At 42.0% G+C, this 19,622-nt stretch overlaps 1 protein-coding gene across 1 annotated transcript in view; it reads right to left on the bottom strand.

Moving 5' to 3' along the window:
• LOC102369842 (sodium channel protein type 1 subunit alpha) overlaps positions 1 to 19,622 on the bottom strand; it is a gene marked incomplete at its 5' end in the record, with an annotated part of 86,956 nt that overhangs the window by 34,422 nt on the left and 32,912 nt on the right. Inside the window, 3 exons of the mRNA XM_006029487.1 lie at positions 6,400 to 6,522; positions 11,940 to 12,113; positions 16,305 to 16,459. Of these exons, the coding sequence (XP_006029549.1) occupies positions 6,400 to 6,522; positions 11,940 to 12,113; positions 16,305 to 16,459 (452 nt within the window). The remainder of the gene's footprint in view (positions 1 to 6,399; positions 6,523 to 11,939; positions 12,114 to 16,304; positions 16,460 to 19,622) is intronic.

The raw sequence follows: 19,622 nt of genomic DNA, 5'->3' as shown, positions 1-19,622 counted from the left end.
CACTCTTGCCCACAGGAGGCTTTGCAGAATTAATATTCTTCTCTTTTCAAGAAATACTTTGCACATTTTTGGAGGTAGTGAAAAATATCTTAAAATTAGCAAGATACATGATGAATCAAAAAAATCAGTCAATTTTGTCACAGCTTAGTGTAGGTATAAGCAATATAAGAAAGCAGAGAGGCTTATATTTTTGTAAGTTGATTTTTATAAATATTTGTCGAATACTTTGGACAAACAATTTTTAGCAGATGAACTGTTTGTGAATTGTTTGCTATAAGAATTTGCTATTAGTGTTGTATGCTTCATTACATAAGGTACATGGCATTGTTTCTATGGCCTATGGGGCCACTTGCAGATGTTAAAGAAAAAACCCCAAAACATGCTTTACCAGAAGAAGCACAACTTATTCCGGCTCTGCAGCATCTGTAAATATTGGGCACTTCAGAGGACCATTTTGGCACTTTTAGCTAAAGCTGATTCAATCAGCTATTAGATAAAAGTACCCCAAAAGTGCCACGAATGCACCCAAACTTTACAGACACAGGAGAGCTAGGTAGAATTAACATGCTGCCTCTTCTGGGCATGTACTGGACTTGACACAGGAATGTGCCAAATGAAAAGTGCCGGGGCGGGTTGTTTTTTTCACACCTGCAAGCAGCCACCAGCAAAAGAAAAAAAACTGTTGGCGCCTATGCTAATTAGCACTGCTGAGAGACAGGGTCAGTTTGTATTCAGTAATTGTAATTGAAAAGGGGTACTAATTAGTTCATCCACAGTGCTATGCATATGTGAGTAGTCTGTCTGGTTTGGAAGGTAGTCCACATGAAACAGCACAGCATGCTCGAGCATGGGACTGTATGGCACTTGTAATATAGACATGTCATTCCTACAGATTATTTTAGAAACTATTTTAAAAGTTTAAAAACAGGAAGGACAGCAATTTTCCAAATACTAGTATGAACAAAAATATATTTATAAGGAGGAATGTTTATGAACAATTAAGTAGAAATAAATATGAATCCAGCTGAACCAAACAGCCATTCTCAATTTGAATGAATGTTCCTAATTACTATGTTTTGATAGTATTGAAGTGATGCTGTAGCCATAATGAACCAGGAACTATGCAAGAAGCAAGGATTTTTGTGGGTGATATTTTTTATTGGATCAAATGCATGATTGGGATAGACTTGAACAAACTTAAATAAGAGACCCAGTTGTGCCTTAAAATGCAAAACTTGTCAACTTATTCCTACTCCCATAGCAATCAATACTCCCTGCAATAAAAACCATCAGAATCCATGGATTATACACGTCTATCCCAGAACCTGGTATACCTCATCCAGTACACCAAAAATCCTCATGGAAACCGTGGATGAAACCAGAAAAAACTATGCACCAGAAAGAAAGATCACAGAAAAAAAAAGGACAGAGAACACAGTTAGGAGAACATTTTTCACAAGAAAAACTCTCCATGACCAACTTCACAGTTCTAGTGCTCAGGGGAAATTTACTAAACACCTTCAAATGAGGATCCTGAAAACAAAAAGTCATTAGGTTTGGACACTAAGAACAAAAGAACTTAACATAGACAATGATTTCATAGCCCTTGATAATCTACCTGATACTTGCCAATCTCTGCACTTCACAGGTGATAATAATCCTTCTGAACAATCTTGCTCTTCCACTTATTAGGTTTCTACTCCATCTCTTTTGTCTGTTGGCTACCTGATAATCTTTCTTACATCCTGTTTTTATTTCCATATGGAGTTTTATACAAGCCCTTGTTTCATTTGTTACTTAGCTCTGCTGTGTCTGCTTTAGACCTAAGGAAGGGTACTGTAGTACCCAAAAGCTTGTATAAGTCTATCTCAACCATGCAGTTGGTCCAATAAAAGATATTACCCACAAAAACTTTGTCTCTGACATGAATTCTATAGTATTTGACCTGCTCTTGTTGTATTTACTTGAATTCAAGATGAATATCTCCCACCACCTTTAACATACGGGGAAAAGCCCCTGGTCTTGGATGCAAGTACAAGCTGGGGTGGGAGGAATAGAGGGAGGACAAGATACTATTGTGCCTCCAACTCTGGCTCCAACCTGGGGTCGGGGTAGTAGGTGAAGCTGCAACAGTCATCTGCCCCCCCTGAAGCTCCTGCACCACCACCAAACTTCTGCAGCTCCACCTCCAGCACATGGTGACTCTGGCCCCAGCTGGGTCATGCAGCAGCAGCAGTGGCGAATCATAGAATCAGAGAAGTAGGGCTGGAAGGGACCTCCAGAGGTCATCTAGTCCAACCTCCTGCCTGAGGCAGGATCATCTCAATCCAAACCATCCTGTACAATCCATAATCTAAACTCTGAGACTACTGTCAACCCTGATGCAATAAAGATTCAACATCCTAACATGCCACAGGTAAAGCAGAAGAACCATGCCAGCCAACATCCTGCTTCTATGAAATGTTGTCAATACATGCTGAAGAGATCCTGGGTAGAGGGCCACATCCCCTGCCTCAGAGGAAGGCAAAAACCCCCACAGTCTGTACCAATCTGACCATGGGGTAAAATTCCTTCCTGACCTCAAATATGGTGATTGGTCTGACCCTGAGCAGAGGGCCAAGTTACCCATCACATTCAAATCCTCCATTAAGTCTTCCCCATTGGCCAGAACAAGATCCAAATAGATGATCCCCTAGTTATATCCTCCATTTTCTGGAACAGAAAATTGTTCTCCACACAAGTTAGGAACTGCCTTGATATTTTATGTTTGGCAGAGTTGTTCTTCCTGCAGATGTCTAGAAAATTGAAGTTACCCATTAGTATCCTCTCACAGCTTTTGGATAGATTTGTAACATCCCTGAAGAGTGCCTCATTCACCTCCTCTTCCTGATTTAGTAACCTATAATAAATCCCCACCATGATATCAGTGCTGCATCTTTCACCTTTCATCTTCACCCAAATGTATTCTGCTTTGCTGTCTTCTTTCTCCTGAACCCAAGAACATCTACATACAAGACAACACCACCACCTTTTCTCCCAGCCCTATTTTTCCAAAACAGAGTGTAATCCTTGATGTTGACATTGTAGCCAGTCATACCAATCAGACCATACTTCTTCACATTGGCTTCAGCTTCCAGCTCATCTTGTTTATTCCCCAAGCTTCTCACATTTGTATACATGCACTGGATATATTTTGTAGGGCTGTGTGAAATTTTGACAAGTGTTTTGTTTCAAAGCTGTTTCAACATGTTTTGAGCTTGAAACAGTGAAATCAAAACAAATGAAAGTCTTCAAAACAGCTTCATAATGAAAGGAGGGCATTCAAAATGTTTTGAAAGTTTTGAATTTCAAGGCCAGGCTTGCTTGCAGCTAAACAGAAACTAAGGAGAGGGAGGGGGAAGAGGGTGGGAAGGACTGCTGTGATATTGACATCTAGCTCCCATTTCGATTCCCCAGCTCTCTGATCACTTCCCCCAGCTCTGTGATCATTTACCCAGCTCTTCCCAGCAGGCATGGGCTTCCCAATCTGCATGTGGAGTTTCAGCAGGCTGCTGTTGCAGTCTGGGGCAAGTGGCAGATGCTTGGCGCAGCCCGCTCTGAGCCCCAGAAAGACTGCAGTACTGCTGCTGGCCCCAGCCTGCAGCAGCAACCTGCTGAAACCCGGTGCACAGACCTGGGGGCCCACATCCCTCAGAAAGAGCTGGGGAAATGATAAGAGAGCTGGGAAATGAAACCAGGAGCTGGGGGAATATTCAGCTCCCTGAACATTCCCCTAGTTCCTGGTTGAATTCCCTAGTTCCCCGATCCTTCCCCCAGTTCTCTGATCACTTCCCCCACCTCTTCCCAGGGAGCGCAGGCCCCTGGATGATGTGGGATGACAGCAGACTGTCACTGCCAATGGGTGATGGCAGTGGCTCTGGACTATTTCCCCAGCTGGCAGCAGAAGCCTGCTGAAACCCCATGCACAGATCCAGGTGCCCGCACCCTCCAGAGGGCTGCGAGGTTGTGCCAGACTCCTCCTGGGGGACGCAGGCCCCCAGAACTGCATGCAGAATGACAGCAGGCTGCCGCTGCTGGCTGGGGCCAGCACCAGCACCCAAGTCAGCTAGGTGCAGCATACGCCAAGTGCTGGGAATAACCCAATGCTGGCATTGGCCCCAGCCAGAGACAGCAGCCTGCTGTCATCCCGCGTACAGATCCAGGGGCCCGCACCCCATGGGAGGGCTGCAGAACTGTGCCAGACTCCTCCCAGGGGGCGTGGGCTCCTGGATCTGTGTGCAGGATGACAGCAGGCTGCCACTGCTGGCAAGTGATATAGATTTTGCTTTGAACAATTTGTGGTGAAGTTTCCCAGGAACTCACCCATCTATCTCCTTGAAACTTGGCTGGATTCATGCCCTCAGAAAGGGCTACCATCCTTGCAATTTTTATCCAAATCAGTCAAGAAATGACAAAGCTATAGGCGGTTTCATGATTCCCCATTATAGGCTATGGGTGAAACATCAAAACACTTTGAAACAGTGAAACAGTTTCAAAACAATGAAACAGAACAATGCTTCAAAACAGCAAAATGAAAGTCAAAACAAAATGGTGCTGTTTCACACAGCCCTAGTATTTTGCATTTTGAACTACTTACTTTCCTTTTGCACCACTTGTTACATCCAGTAGCTCTCTGGCACTTTCTCAAAGTTAAATTGCTTCTTCCAGTCCTATTCCTCTGGTCTGTGTGCTGGCTGTTCCAGCTCTGGCTCTGGAGGCAGGGCCAGAGCTGCTGCCAATGCAACTGTTGTTGCATGGTTGGACTGGGGCTGGAGCAGCCATGTCCTCTGTGCCCTGGGGCAAAATAAGGTCAGAGCCAGATCTGGAGCCAGAGTCATGGTGGTTAAGTGATAGTGAGGATGCAAGGGTCCTGCAGATGCCAGAAGGTGCAGGCATGGGTGGCAGGTGGGAGTCAGGGCAAATGGTAGGGGGACAAATACCAGGGAGGCACTGCAGCAGGGGTCAGAAGATGAGGCTGTGACATGCAGAAGGTGCAGCAGGAGGCAGGGTTCAGGCCACCCTACTTCTACCACCTGTCCCCTTGATGCTGGTTTCTCTGCTACAGCAGTGGGGGAATGAGTTTAGGATGACCCTTCAATAGTTATATTCTATACATGTAAAATTATAATAAATTATACATTTTCCACATGTAGAATCTAATTATTGAGGAGGTCATCTGAAATTCAAAGTCATCTTGGATTCAGGTAAATAGTACATTTTTCATGACCTGATAAATTAATGAATTCTATGTTAAGGACATTGCTAAAATTAGCAAATGGCTACATGAAGCTGAAATTTATGAACACAGCCTTTTTTTTTTCTTACAAATTCTGAAGTAGATGTTTGCAAATTTGCAACCTGATAGATACAATTTGAAGAAGAGCCTACATTTGATTTTAAGATGTATGCATTTATATCATGATTCATATCAAAGGAATATTTAGGCGGTATATTGTAAACTGTCTATCTCACTAGTTAGATTTAGTTTTGACATTTATCAGAAAGCAATTTATTCTCATATTTCTGAGAGATGGCAAAACCATTCTCTTAAAACTAACCAGTGTTCAATAATATGCATACAGAGTTAGTATTAAAGACATACAACAAGAGAAAAAGAAAAAGACTAAGTTGAAAAAAAGACTTTTTTTGTGTGAGATGTTCAGTGAACATTAATTCTAACTTACTCAAAAGAGGAACTAAATATTCTTAGATCGGTTGTATATATTACTAGATGGCTAGAATCTTGTTAAATTCATCGCAGTATTTATGTAACAAAGAAAAATCATAATCTTTACCATAATTTATAGGTTTTTTTTATTTAAGTCAGATAAAACAGAAATAGATGTAGATCATGAACTGGGCCACATTCAACTCTGGTGCAATTTAGTGAAAAATAGTACAGTTGGACGAATGGCCTGTTAAGTTGAATGAAAATACAAAGGCCTGAACTCAAAAGAAGGAAGGTACCTTTTAAAAAGGTGCAAAATTAGATTTTTAAAAGAACATTATGCTGTGTCTACCAGGAGAAAATACAAAGACCATTCATCTTTAACTCTTTGTTATTATTGAACCAATTAAATTTTTTCTTGAGACTGTTTACATCTTATCATTTCAAAACCTTAAAGAAAAACTCCTGAGATTGGCCAGAAAGTAAAGTAACCTGAAAGGAAACAACTAATATGTGATACTGCATATGGAACTTGGTGAATTGATGAGCTTTTTGCTTATCTGTTAGTAAAAGATATGCAATAAATAAGAAGATTAGTGCAGCCTTTCTATATGGATTTGTCATTCCTTCTTCTGCAGGCATGGATTCTTTTTTTTGCATGCACTGTTACAGATTCTTTCATTTGGTCTTACCCTCATCCCCTCAAATCGTGACAAAGCTCTTAGTGGTCTCAAAGCTCTTAGGGTCCTAAGGGACTTAATGGCACCAAGTTCCGAGTAACCCAATGCATTTGCTGTTAAACTAACCAAGGAAACCTATAGAAAAATAGAAAAGCAAAAATTATTCATCCTCAGCATGTTACTCTGCCTACAACAAGCTTCTTGAGTGTTTTGCAGGCTGAGAAGAATTTAAATCAGATCACCTTGTGCAGTGGTGATGCATAGGGGGTGCATGTGCACCCTCTGAGAGTGCCGGTACCCCCTGTCAGGCCGTGCTCCCTGTTTAGGTAACAGGCAGGGGGGCAGGCGGGAGCACCAGTGCCCCACTTGTGAGTGTTGGCAGGGGAATGGGGCCACCAGCAAAAGCCCCCAGGCAGCGTGATCGGCCACTGGGGAGGCCCACCCCCGTCAGTGAGATTGGCCGCAGGCCCCCCCACCCCGGTCACTGACTGAAGAGGCACCAGTCACCCATGACCTTCTGTAACCCAGAGGCTTCCTTTTAAATTTGGAAAAGAAGCAGGAGAAAAAAGTAATAAGTAGGGAAAAGGAATTATGGAATAGGAAAAAAGTAATAGGAGATACTAGGTGATATAAGGAAGTACTGGTAGTAATGTTTTAGAATTTCCAATTTTGTCAGCGGCAACCATCAAGGCACTGAATGTCTGGACTCAGTCTGGCCTTCAGACTTTGCCTCAATGGTTTAAAGGAGGGATGGTAGGTCTAGGGCAGCCTCCACTCCTTCATACTCTTGCCTACGTGTATGCACTGAAGGTTTTGGTGTGATCTATGCTAGCTAAAATGATAAAGCAACTTGTATGCTAGAATGTTCAGACTCTGACCCCTCGGTTTAATTCAGATTCAAACTTATGGAAAACGGCACTACTAAATTATGAATTGGTTATTCTCTGACTTGACATTGGTACATTATCAGAAACTCAGCTCTCAGATACAGGTTCTATCCAAGAGAATGATTACATCATATTCTGGCATGAGAAACCAACAGGAGAATGGAAACAGCAGGGAGTAGGCTTTGCTATTAGAAACAGCTTACTATCTTTCTGTGAAAGCCCCATTGCTACATTTATTTGACTCATGATGCTCAGAGTGCATACACAGAATGGCTTAATCATGTTTAGTATCTATGTGCCTACCCTTCAAGCTTGCAACCAAGACAAGAATGTTTTCTACCAACAACTTGACAAAGATTGAGAAAACACGTAGAAACGAGACCATTATAATACTTGGCAACTTCAATGCAAGAGTTGGATGTAGTTTTAAGAACTGGTCTTGTATTCTGGCCACACACGGAATTGGTAATATGAATTAAAATGGTCAGTGAGTGTTTAAACTTTGTGCAAGTCAAAATGTGTGTTATGAACACGTACTTTGCTAGGAAAATCACAAGAAAGACATCATGGAAACATCCAAGATCAGGGCACTGGCATCAATTAGATCTAGTATTGACCAGGCATACCTACCTGAAAAATACTTCATATGAGTTCTCATCACAGTGCTGACTGTGACAGTGACCGTGTTTTAGTCTGCTGCAAAGTCAGAATCAATGTTAAAAAGATCCACCATAGCAAAACTACCAGTTGCCCACAGGTAGACATCAGCCAAACTAAAAACAGAAAAATGCAGACTATTCAATAAAGAATTTGTGAAAGCAAGTTTACCTAGCAACTCAGCCAGTGAGGCTTGGAAAAGCTAACATGTACAATGCTGCTATAACAGTGTTTGGCAAAAAATGCAAGAAAATGCAGACTGGTTTGAAGAGCACTCTGAAACCCTTCTACCGCTGGTTCAGAACAAAAGGACAGTGCTAAGCAACTAGAAGAAGTCTCCTAGTACCAAAAGCCTAGAAAATTTGAGAAAGGCACAAAGAGGCTAAAGCATGTACAGAAGTTGCTTTTTTCACCTTTTAAAGCACTTTATTGCTGTGACTTAACAGAAGTGCACAGCTTTACAGAACTTTAAAAATGGGTACAGCATTTTAACCCTTGTTAAATGAGGTATTAAATTTGAAGTACTCTATTTTATAGCATTTTAGCAACCTACAGCACTTTAAATAACTTCTGTATACTGGTCAAGTTTCTGCAGAGCACCCCCTGCCTTCTAGCCTGGAAAGTGCAAGGAGGTTCAGAGGCCTCGCCCACCAAACACTGCACTTCTGCCATGTTTAAGAGTGCTGTAACTTTATAATGCTAAAAGAAGTGCTTTAAATTACAGTGCTGTAAAAAGTGCATGGAGCACACCCTAAGAGGCATGCCCCAGATTTTTGGCTGAATCTCTATGATGATATTCAAAAAGCAGCTGATGCAGGTGATAGCTATGAAGGCATAAAATGAGCAATTGGTCCAGGCAAGAAGAAACCAGTTCTGCTTAGAGACTTAATTGGAAATGTTATTACTAATGTCGTTACTGATAAACAAAAACAACCTGGGCATTGAATTGAAGACTATGGAATTGTATATTCCAGTGAGGCTGAAATCAAATGCAAAGAGCTCAAAAGATGACTACAATTCCAAGTTATGATGGATTTAGACAATAAGTCAACATTAGAAGATTTGTAGGAAACCATTAAATTGATTCCTGGGAACAAGGCATCTGGCAATGGCTGTTTGCCTACTGAAATCTACGAAGTGCTAAAGATGAATTACTTCAAAAGATTCATGAAGATATACTGCTGTGTTGGAAAGAGGAAGTAGTACCACAAGATTTCAAAGATGCTCAGTTCATATAATTATACAAAAACAAAGGGGAGGAAGTGACTGCGACAACTATAGAGGTATCTCCATTGAACAGCATAGGGAAAATGGTCACTTGCATCATGCTCCCTAGACTGCGGTCTCAAGTTGAAAGAATCTATCCTGAAAGTCAAGTGGTTTTTGCTCAGGATGCTCCACCATTGATATGATATTTTTGTTCATACAATTGCAAGATATGTGTAGAGAAAAACAACACTGCACACAGTCTTCATTGATCTAATGAAGGCCTTCAATGCAGTCAACAGACGGGGCCTTTTTACTGTTCTGAAGAATCTGGGTTGTCCTCCTAAACTTCTGAACATCATTCACTCATTACATCAAGGTGTGAAGGCAACTATAGTGTATGAAAACAAAGAATCAAACACTTTTGACATCAACAACAGGGTGAAACAGAGGTGTCTTAGACCCTATGGTTTAAAACATTTACTTTTCTTTCCTGCTGCTTCATGCATCCAAGGACAGCAATGATGGCATTTGTCTTTGAACCAGATGAGGTAGAGGCTTGTTCAACTTTGCAAGGTTTAGAGTGAAAACCAAGGTGAAAGAACTGGTTCTAAGACATTTCCTATTTGAGAATCTTCCCTGCAAAATCTCTTGGGTAGATTGTTTGAATCATGCAAAAGCTTTGGGATAGCAATTAGTCTCAAGAAGAATGTGATCATGTATCAAGAGATGCAATACCTGACATCACTCTGGAGGATAAATCTCTTGGTGTTGTTGACAGGTTTTGCTACTTGGGTTCTACAATCAGTGGGAATCTTGACCTTCAGACTGAACTGACTAACAGAATAGGAAACGCAGTAAGAATTTTGGGCTATTACAGAAACATGCATGGAATAACAGCAAACCATCCGCTAAGGTGAAGATACAAATCTACAAGATGTGTGTGCTGTCATCCCTGCTGTATGGTTCAGAAGTATGGACTACATCCCCTAGGCGTATCAAGAGACTGAACAGCTTTCACATGAGATGTCTTTGTAAGACCCTGAAAATAAAGTGGGCAGACAGAATACCAAACACAGAAGTACTGGAGCATGCAGGACTGGCACACACAGAAACCACTATCATGAGGCAAAGGTTGCAAAGGATTGGCCGTGTCAGAAGAATGGGAGGAGAATGTATCCCCCAAGAATTTTGTACAGTGAGATTTGAGATGGCTCTAGAAAGCAGGGTCACCCTCTATGGTGGTACCATGATGTGTGTAAAAATTATATCAAGTCATTCGACATCAACATAGGAAGCTGGGAGGAGCATGCAGAATCCTGTCTGATCTGGAGGGAACATCTGGCACTGGATGCAGCTCAACATGAAGTGGCTTTGATCCAGAGGACGGAAGCAAAGTAAGAAAGAAGAAAGCAGCATGCTGTAAATTTGGACTCCAACTTAGACAACATATGGATTGGTGAAACTTGTAACAATTTATGTCACTCTTGAATTGGCTTGTCAGCCACAAATGGTTTCATCAGGCATTTTGACTAGACCTCTTATGTGTATCCAGAGGATGCATGATCCAGAGGATTATGGTTGCCTAAGACTATGGAGATTTAGAAAACCATGAAGGAAATACGAATGAATTGACACTGTTTGCCACTCTAGGCACTAACTTTACTTTTATGCATCAAAATGTTGGTAGTGTTACAGGGGGCCACTAGGGAGTACTGCTGAGGCCCATTTGATTGCACCTAAGAGAAATGACAGAAATCTGTTTAGCATTCACAATATTATTGCCTGACTTCTGTAACTTTACGAAGAAACAATTTTCCTTTATAAACTGCTATGAATAATTAGTTTTGCAGTTGTTGCAATTTTTATGCTAATTTTTCATGCTTTATAAGTAGGGATCTACCTAAATTTTGGCAGAAGTTCACTGCACAGCATCTCCTTTAATTTTGCTGTTTGTGTGTTTGCCATTTTGTGTGTTTGCATATTTGTTGTTGTGTGTTTTGCTCTTGCCGTGCTTTCCCCCTGTCGCTGATTAGTGGAGGGGCCCTGGCAGCCCCGCTGCTTGCTGTTCATTCCTGATTGGCTGGGAGACAAAAACCACATATTTAAATATGCCACAGTTGTGCCTCCTGGCCAATCAGCAACAAGCAGAAGGGCCACTGGGACCTCTCAGCCAATCATCTGATAAGAAGGAACCAAGTGGTGGTGGGTTCTCTGTGTCTCTGATGTGGGCTGAAAAGATATTCAGGACACACGTAAAATCCAACAGATACTCCTGGCTAGATATTTTGATCTTGGATGCATGTGGCATATCTACTTCAGTGACAGAATATATGAATATATGTGGCAACTACCCCAGGTCATGTTAAGCATTTCCCATATATATATATATATATATAGAGAGAGAGAGAGAGAGAGAGAGAGAGAGAGAGAGAGAGGAAAGGCCAAACATGACCTGGGGTAGTTGCCACACACAGAGATACCAGTGGCTTCCAGTTGCCATCCTTGCTGGTAGCAAAATTATGCTGCTCTGGTGACAACCATTTTTTCTGCTTCCTGCCTTTCCACACTGCCCCTCCCCCCCGCCAGTCACCACCTGGGCCAGCTGCCTTAGTTATACCACTGATACATGGTCAAGTTTATGAAGTAAAATCATAGGATATCGAGTTCCTATGTAATTCTTCAAATGTTTTGCCTACATCATTTGACTATTAAAATGATTTATTCAAGATTATAAATGTTACATTAGAGTGCCTTAGAAATAAAAGAAATATAAAAAGAATATTCCATAAATATACTTACATCAACAATGAGGAAGTCCAGCCAACACCAGGCATTAGTAAAGTATGTTTGATAACCATAGGCCACCCATTTTAGCAGCATTTCCAAAATGAAAATATAAGTGAAGACTTTGTCAGCATATTCCAGCATAGTCTTGATTGTCTTGCGCTGTTCAATATATATATCTTCAAAAGCCTGTAAATAGAAATATTCAGCAAAGGTTTAATGCTCAGAAATATTATAGTGTATTGTTTATGTTGCAGCCATATATAAAAACCCCCCAGAAATATTCTCTCCCCAAAGAATGAAATCCGGGGGTTGTGTTTTCTTTGTTTGTTTGTTTTTACTACTCTTTTCCCTATATTTTAGTGTATGTAATGTATGTAATATACTTCCATATGTAATGTAGAGCCCAGCCTTACTATTAATGACTGTTTTTCAAGGTGAAATTTACTTGCAAATGGGAGAGTTAGCCACTGCCTTAATAAAGCAGTAATTTTTCTATTGTTAATTGTTAGGGCCCTATCAAATTCACAGTGGAATTGGACTGCGTGGGAGTCCCTTTAATTTTGCAAGCACCTTTGTTCACCCCCCCACCCCCCCGCCCACATTGCTGATTGGCTGAGGGACCCCAGTGACCCTGCTGTTTGCTGCTGACTGGATGGGAGGCAAAAATGGCACCATATTTAAAACCACAGTTTTTGCTTCCCTGCCAATCAGGAGTGAGCATCCAGGCCCTTCTGCCAATCAGCAACAGGGGGTGCCCAGAGGAACCTACAATATTAAAGGAGCTGCCACTCAGCCTATTCCTGCCATGAATCCAGAAGGGCCCTATTAATGGTAAATCAGCTTTCTGAGGCAGCTGCAGTGTGAATCCTACTAAACAGTTGAAAGATCAAGGCCCAGAGTGTAACCCTGTCAGGACAGCAACCATATTTTTGCTATGTTAAGTTCCTTGAACATTTAAAAATGTCAGCATTTGTAACATAGCAAATATGCAACTTTCCTTCTACTTTTCAAAATGTCTGACAAGCATTCCAGAAGCTTTCCAATCTGGCTCGGATTTTGACTTTCAATGAAGGGGTAGAGGTTATCTAACTGGATTAAAAGTTGGAATCACTTGTTAAAGTAGTTTTGCAAAGTTCTTGATCCTTTGAGCTACTAATGTACTCTTTGCCCAGCTGATAAAACCTGTTTTTGAGCTACTTAAAACCTGCCAGTTCAAATTAATAAAATTGAAGATTTATTTCTATTTATCTAAGAACTTATCTGAATGGCTCCCAATATTCAATATATTTATCTTTACCATATCCCTGAGTGGGGTGGGAAGTACAGATAGCTATTAATCTCACTTTATAGGTGAGGAATTGATAGCAACATTTTTTTCCCATGGTTACACAGGAAGTCTCTGGCAAAGCAAGCAATTAAATAGCTGTCTCCAGAGTCTCTGGACCCCCCTTCTCTGACAATAAATTTATGTTAGCTGCTTTGTGAATGATCCATGCACTTGAATAGGTTTTATAAGCATAAAATGCTATTATGGTGACTTACCTCAAATTTATTCCATAGCAGGCATAACTGGTGAACTCAGTCTGGTGGGGTGCTGGAGTGTCCCACAGGAGCAGGGGGGCTGGGGGGAGTTTGCAGCCAGCCAGGAGTGGAAGAGGGGCGGAGTGCTGGGGGGAGGGGAGGGTTGCAGCATACCCACTACCAGCCAGAGTGCCTGGCCAGCTACAAACTCCCCTCCCTCCACTGCTGGCCGGCTGTAAACCTGCCCCCCCCACCACTCCCATGGGATGCTCTACCATCCCACCAGTCTTAGTTCACCAGCCGCACCTGTTTCATAGTCCAATCCCTTTAATTTACAGGCAACCTTTTGTTCAGAAAGATCTACAAAATCATTCACTCTAACCCATCCCTCATACCACAGTCACAAACACCCCGTCAAAAAACCTCTACGATGTGCCACAGGTAAATATCAGGAGATTGAAAGGCCCTGACAACATGTTGCCACTTTAAGGAAAGGGAATTTATTAGGTTAAACTGAGCCCAGGTGTTCCCAGTAGGGAGTTCATTCTGTGCACAATGTAAGGTGGCAAAGAACACCATTGCAAGTCTGATTTGAAGGAAAAATTCTGTCCTAACTCAAGATCCAATGACTGATTTGACCCTGAACACAGTAGCAGGACATTCTAGCCAAGCATCTAAGGGTGCTGTTACACATTATTTTTCACATGTCTTAAGTATTCTTAAAATGGGAGTGTCCACATGTTTAGGCAGGAAAAGATGAACTAAATACCTTCTGCCTATCTCAGAAATTGTCCTTTTCAGCTAAGGATTGTCTTCAGCTGGTGTTAGGGAGCTTGTGTTGTAGTCAAGTCAGACTACTCCATGGAGCTAATTTGAAGTGGGAGCAGTCCTCCAGCATCCCAGGAGGTACAATTTCCAGTGCATGCTTTATCCTGCTCCAGAGTGACAGTAGAGAGAGCTGGTAGCAGGGGAACCCCACTTCCCCTCCATGCTTCACAGGTTCCCTCCCACTCTCATTCTGGGCTCCCCTGCCTCCTGGGGCTCCTTCTTACCACCCCAGCCCCTCAGGACTCAACCCCCTGCTACCCTACCATTCAGTGCCCCCCAGTTTCCTGTGGTTAATTCCTCCCACCCCATTGGGGCTTACCACCCCCCACCCCCCGTCCCCTGGAAGCTCAGCTCCCATCTCAGGTCTTCTCCCCCAGCTCCCTGCTTACCTGTGCTGCCAGCATGAAAGGAGACAGGAGGGGGAACCTGCCCACCTGACACCACCACTGCCTTTGCTCTCTGGGCTGAGCCCTTCCCGCAAAGGGTGTTGCAGGTGAGTGGGGAGCCATGGGGGTGGGGTAAGCAGATCCTGATTTTGGCCAATGGGGAGGGGGCTGATGGGGCCCTGATTCAGGCTGGCAGGACAGGATGGGGTCCAAGAACTTGATTCCTCTCAGTCAGGTGGGGGCAGAGACGCCTCTATCCAGCCCCAGCCCCCATCCAGCATCAGTCCGAAAAGGACTGGGTGGCTTCCATGGCATATCAGTGGCTGGGAGCTCTCCCTGTGCCTACACCAGGGTCAGGCAGCTGGGGACTATGCCCACACCCCTGCTCCTCCAAGGCCTCCACTCCTCAACCAGCTTCCACTGGTGGGGAGCTGCACTGGGGCTAAGCATCGGGAAGTTGCATCCACACTGTTGCCACTTCTATGCTGCAGCTGGGAGTTGAGCAGGGAGAGGAGAAGGGGAAAAAAAAAGCAGGAGCCTGGATGTAGCTTCCAGCTGTCTGGCCCTGGCCCTCCCTAGTGTCTGGTAGCTATGCCCATGCCATAGCTGTGGGGAGGCTTGAGGGGGTGGAAGGGAGGGGAGAATCAGTGGCAGCAAAGGCACAGCTAGAAGTTGCCTGGGCCTGGAGAAGCTCCTCACTGACTAGGCCCAGAGCAGGTGTGAGCACAAGCATAGGCTCAAGTCCTATGTCTGGAGCCCTATCTGCAGATCAGATCAACTGGCTCTGCAGGCTCCCTATGTTGCCAACCCCTGGGATAGGCAAATAAGTAATTACTTGGTTCCATCCCACCTAGTAGTAGCAAGGCTTTATAACAGATCCTATTAAAAGCAGCTGGTTGTCTGTCCACCATGTAATTTATATCAGTGTACAGAAACCGGGTAAATTATACCAGTGTAGATGTGTCTAGTGTCCAGTCCCCCTAGTATTTTTTAAACAGGCTTGAGTCTTCAAAGGAGCAGTTCATCAAATACCAATACTGTCAATATTAAAAGTTTGCTAGCAGACTTGTGGATTTTTCAATGTACAGTTACAAAGCACACTGCCTTAGGTCAATGTGTATCATTTTATAGACACTTAGCTTTCTTACCCTCTAATTTATGTGAAGCCTTCAGGATACTACTTATATGTGCCTTCAGGATACTGCTGTCTATGTGCTGTATTTCTTTGGTTGTTACTGTTGTATGTTGAAGAAAGTTATTCATACTAAGTATATTAGTATTAATTATAGTTTATATTTATTATATAGTTACTTATTTTTTTATCCTTATTCATTATACAGCATTTGTAACTCATGGTCCCTCACTATGTCTCATTTGTATCACTAGCTTTGTTAGAAGTAGTAGTACCCCCTTGAGAAATATAGCTGTTCTTTCAGTGGTATGCTGTTGTAAAGAACACTTCTTCTACCCCTTTTTCACATCTAAATCACCAGGACGGGAGTGACCATAATTTGTCCCTCAGTATTTAAGGACAGGGAGTTTCGTATTTTATTCACTGAGAAAAATATGCTAAAATGAATTTTGATTTTAAAAAGTTTTTTTTTTCCACAGAAACATTATATTCATTTCTTGTTTAACTCACCAGAGCACCACTACTAAGGAGAATCATAAAGACAATGAAGGTCTCAAACCAGTTGTGTTCAACTATCCTGAAGCATGTTTTCCTAAGGCTCCACCATTGTTTTCCTCTCCCATCTTCTACACTGACTTGACAGCATTTAAACCTTCGTACACAGTCTGTAAAACAAGATACCTATTGAGAAGGCAGAATAGAGGAATTGTGCTTAAGTAGTTAACTTCTGACTATTCATTTAATTACCTATATATCCACTACCTTTCAATGAATTATACTATAATAAAATCTAAATTCAGATAATATAAACTCCATTTTTTCAAGCAGTGAAATCAAATATACATCTACTGAGACAAGTGCATTTGCCATTAAGTGAAAGCATGGGGGAAAATATTTCTAATTAACTGATTGCTGATTAGGTACTCAATAATATACAAATATAGGAAGACAGTCTTATCCACATGAAACCAAATTAAATGCAGACAACATGTTACACAGCTAAGCTTCAAGCAAGTTTATAATTCATTAAAACTACTTATGTGTAGAAAATAGTTATTATTTGTATCCAATATGACTGTGAGGATCCGGTGAGGTTCAGGGCCAAGATAAGACATTATTCATACCCTGAACAGTATACTTTTGTGGGTTAAAGTGGATAATGTGCTGAATTAAGTGAATCTGAAGAAAGAATTGAAACAAAAGAGGAATATATGCTTACAAGAAGGGAGTTTTGAGGTATAACAGAACAACTTACAGCAGTGAAAGTCAAGGTAATATAAAAGAGAGGCTTTAATATATTGGCTCAAGAGAAATTCAAGGCACCAGGAGTAGGATTAGGAGAAAATGAGTGCAGAGATGTAGGGAGGGAAAAATTGTGGAGTGTCTTGAAGATGAGGTTGACATGTCAGAACTGGATGTAAAAGCCGAGACAGAACTGTTATAAGAAGTGTGGAAGAAGATTGTGAATGGACTTGGAACACAATATATTTTAAGCAGAGTTTAGTAATACAAGGTAAGACAAAGAAACAAAGGGAAAGACCATAGTAGTTTGGAGATAAATAGGAAAAGCATGATTTATAGAGACTACAAAGAAAGAAGTGACAGCTTTCTTGAATCAGGATCATAACAATGTCTACCTTCTGTTCTCTGAATCAGTGTTGCAATGTATGAATTTGAAAGCAGAAATTTGAAAAAAAAATGGTAATATCTTGCACAATTCTGCCACATCTCAATTCAGGAGCTCAATTTTTTTACTTCTTTTAAAAAAATCCTTAAAGTACCATCAACTTTAAATCAGATTATAATCTTTACAAAAGTATTCAGCATAAATCATCCACATAAATCTTGGTCCTTCAAATGGAGGGTAAAATGGGATAGAACTTTATCTCCTTGTTTTCATAAGTTTCCTTTTTTCCTTGACTAAAAATTCAGAAATACATTATGATGAATTTAATATACCAAGATGCAGCATTATTTTAGATGATTTAAGCCCGATATTACCTTTTACACAATTGGTAAGAGACATTAAATGCAATGTAAGTAAGGGTAATGAGTAGAGCTTCCTACTTTGGATATATGTCTATACAATCAGCATGTTTCTATAAAGGTAGAAGCATATGCTTCTAGTGGTATCTGCAATATTCACGCAATAAATTAACTATACAAAAGGGGTGATACTGATGAACATGTTACAAATTGTCTTAGGTATAAGGCTCATTGACAGAGCTATGTAAAATATATCAGCTATTTATACTGGCCCCTCCCCTCCATGATGTACAAGTATATGGGGAGCTGCTCTCTACTCAATGCCTATATTAAGTCAGGACAAGATGATCATCTGGGCAAGAAATAGGAGTCACAGAACAGCTGATCAATTTCACAAGGAGAAACACAGGTCGCCCCTTGTCATGCCATTGATGTTGTAGGACAAGGAGCGATGTGATCTTTTGCTTTACCCGCTCAGTCAGACCTGGGACACAGGTCTGGCTAAACAGGGAAAGTAGGGCTTTTTCCCACCCAGCCAGACTTGTTTCCCTGTGATCATGGAGGAGTGGGTCTGACTGAGCAGGGGAAGTGCCACAGAGATAATAGACATTCACCTCAATAAAATGGCAGCATTTATTTCCACCTTTGGTTGTGCCACTGATTTTCCTTTCCTGTAGCATAACAAAGGGTATTGACATCTATTTGCTCAGCATCTCTGCACCATAAACAATTTTATGGTGGTACAAATGAGATGTTAGGCAACATCTGTCTCTATTCTTACTGATTTGACTTCTGTTCCTCCTATAATATGAACTAGGCAAAGATTTTCAACTGTTGGCAAGCATTCTTCAGAACTGTGATATACTTTGGCCTAGAAGTTTACTCCAAGTGAGAGCATAGTACCTGGAAATATGGTGAAAATCAGGCTGAAGGAATCTACTTATCACTATGCATTGACATAAAACACCCTGGGCTGAATTCACTGGCAGACTTAAGCTCAGCATTGAAACCTATACATTTTAGTTGCCTTAGTGGAACAATACCAATCTAGGGCCATGTTACCCATTAATTGTAGGTGACTTCTGGAGCTTTTAACCCCTGGATTGTTCACACATTAACATCTGAAACTAGCTTTAAGCACTTTAGGTATCTTAAAGTTACACCACTCCAGAGTAAGTTTATCTCTGATCCATGTTACCCAGCTTGTGTTTCATTAGTTTGTGGCCATTCCCCACAGATGAGCTGCTCCAGTTGCAGCCCTTCAGCATCCCAGGATGTAGTGTCCCCTTTCCCACCCTCCTGTCCTGTGTAGACAAACTTTCCAATCTTGCACTCTACTTCCCAGTGGGTGGCTCTGGCACCAAGCCAACTCCCCCTCCTACCCCTGGGGGAGTGACCTTCCCACCTCAAGGGATGCAACCCTGTGCAAACAGCCTGCAGAGCACATGCCAGCTGGCATGGTTGGGTCAAGGAGTGGGGTCTAGGAGGGTGGGGGAGAACATGATAGGGGGCTGGATTGAGTCCTCATGATCTGGGGCTTCTTTCCCAGGGCAGGGGCAGTAGCTCCCCCAAAAGTGCCTTCCCTCATTATTGCAGGGGTGTAGGTTGTAGCCGTGTTGGTCTAAGGACATAGGCAGACAAGGTTCCTTGGGTGAATCTGATATCTTTTATTAGACCAACCCAGATAGTTGGAGAATAGTAATTAAGCAAGCTTTTGGGTTCAAAAACCCTTCGTCAGGCTAAGGAAGTTTCAGCAGTTGGTGTGTGCTCTTCCTGGATGGAATGAAAAGTAAAGAAGCCAGGGGCTGGGCTGGTATGCATACAAGACAGGTAGTCAGTGAA

Source organism: Alligator sinensis, unplaced genomic scaffold (assembly GCF_000455745.1).
Source record: "Alligator sinensis unplaced genomic scaffold, ASM45574v1 scaffold738_1, whole genome shotgun sequence".
NCBI classification, from domain to species: Eukaryota; Metazoa; Chordata; order Crocodylia; family Alligatoridae; genus Alligator; species Alligator sinensis.
Note: the sequence above shows the minus strand (reverse complement) of the source record. Positions and strands in the feature narration are given on the sequence as shown.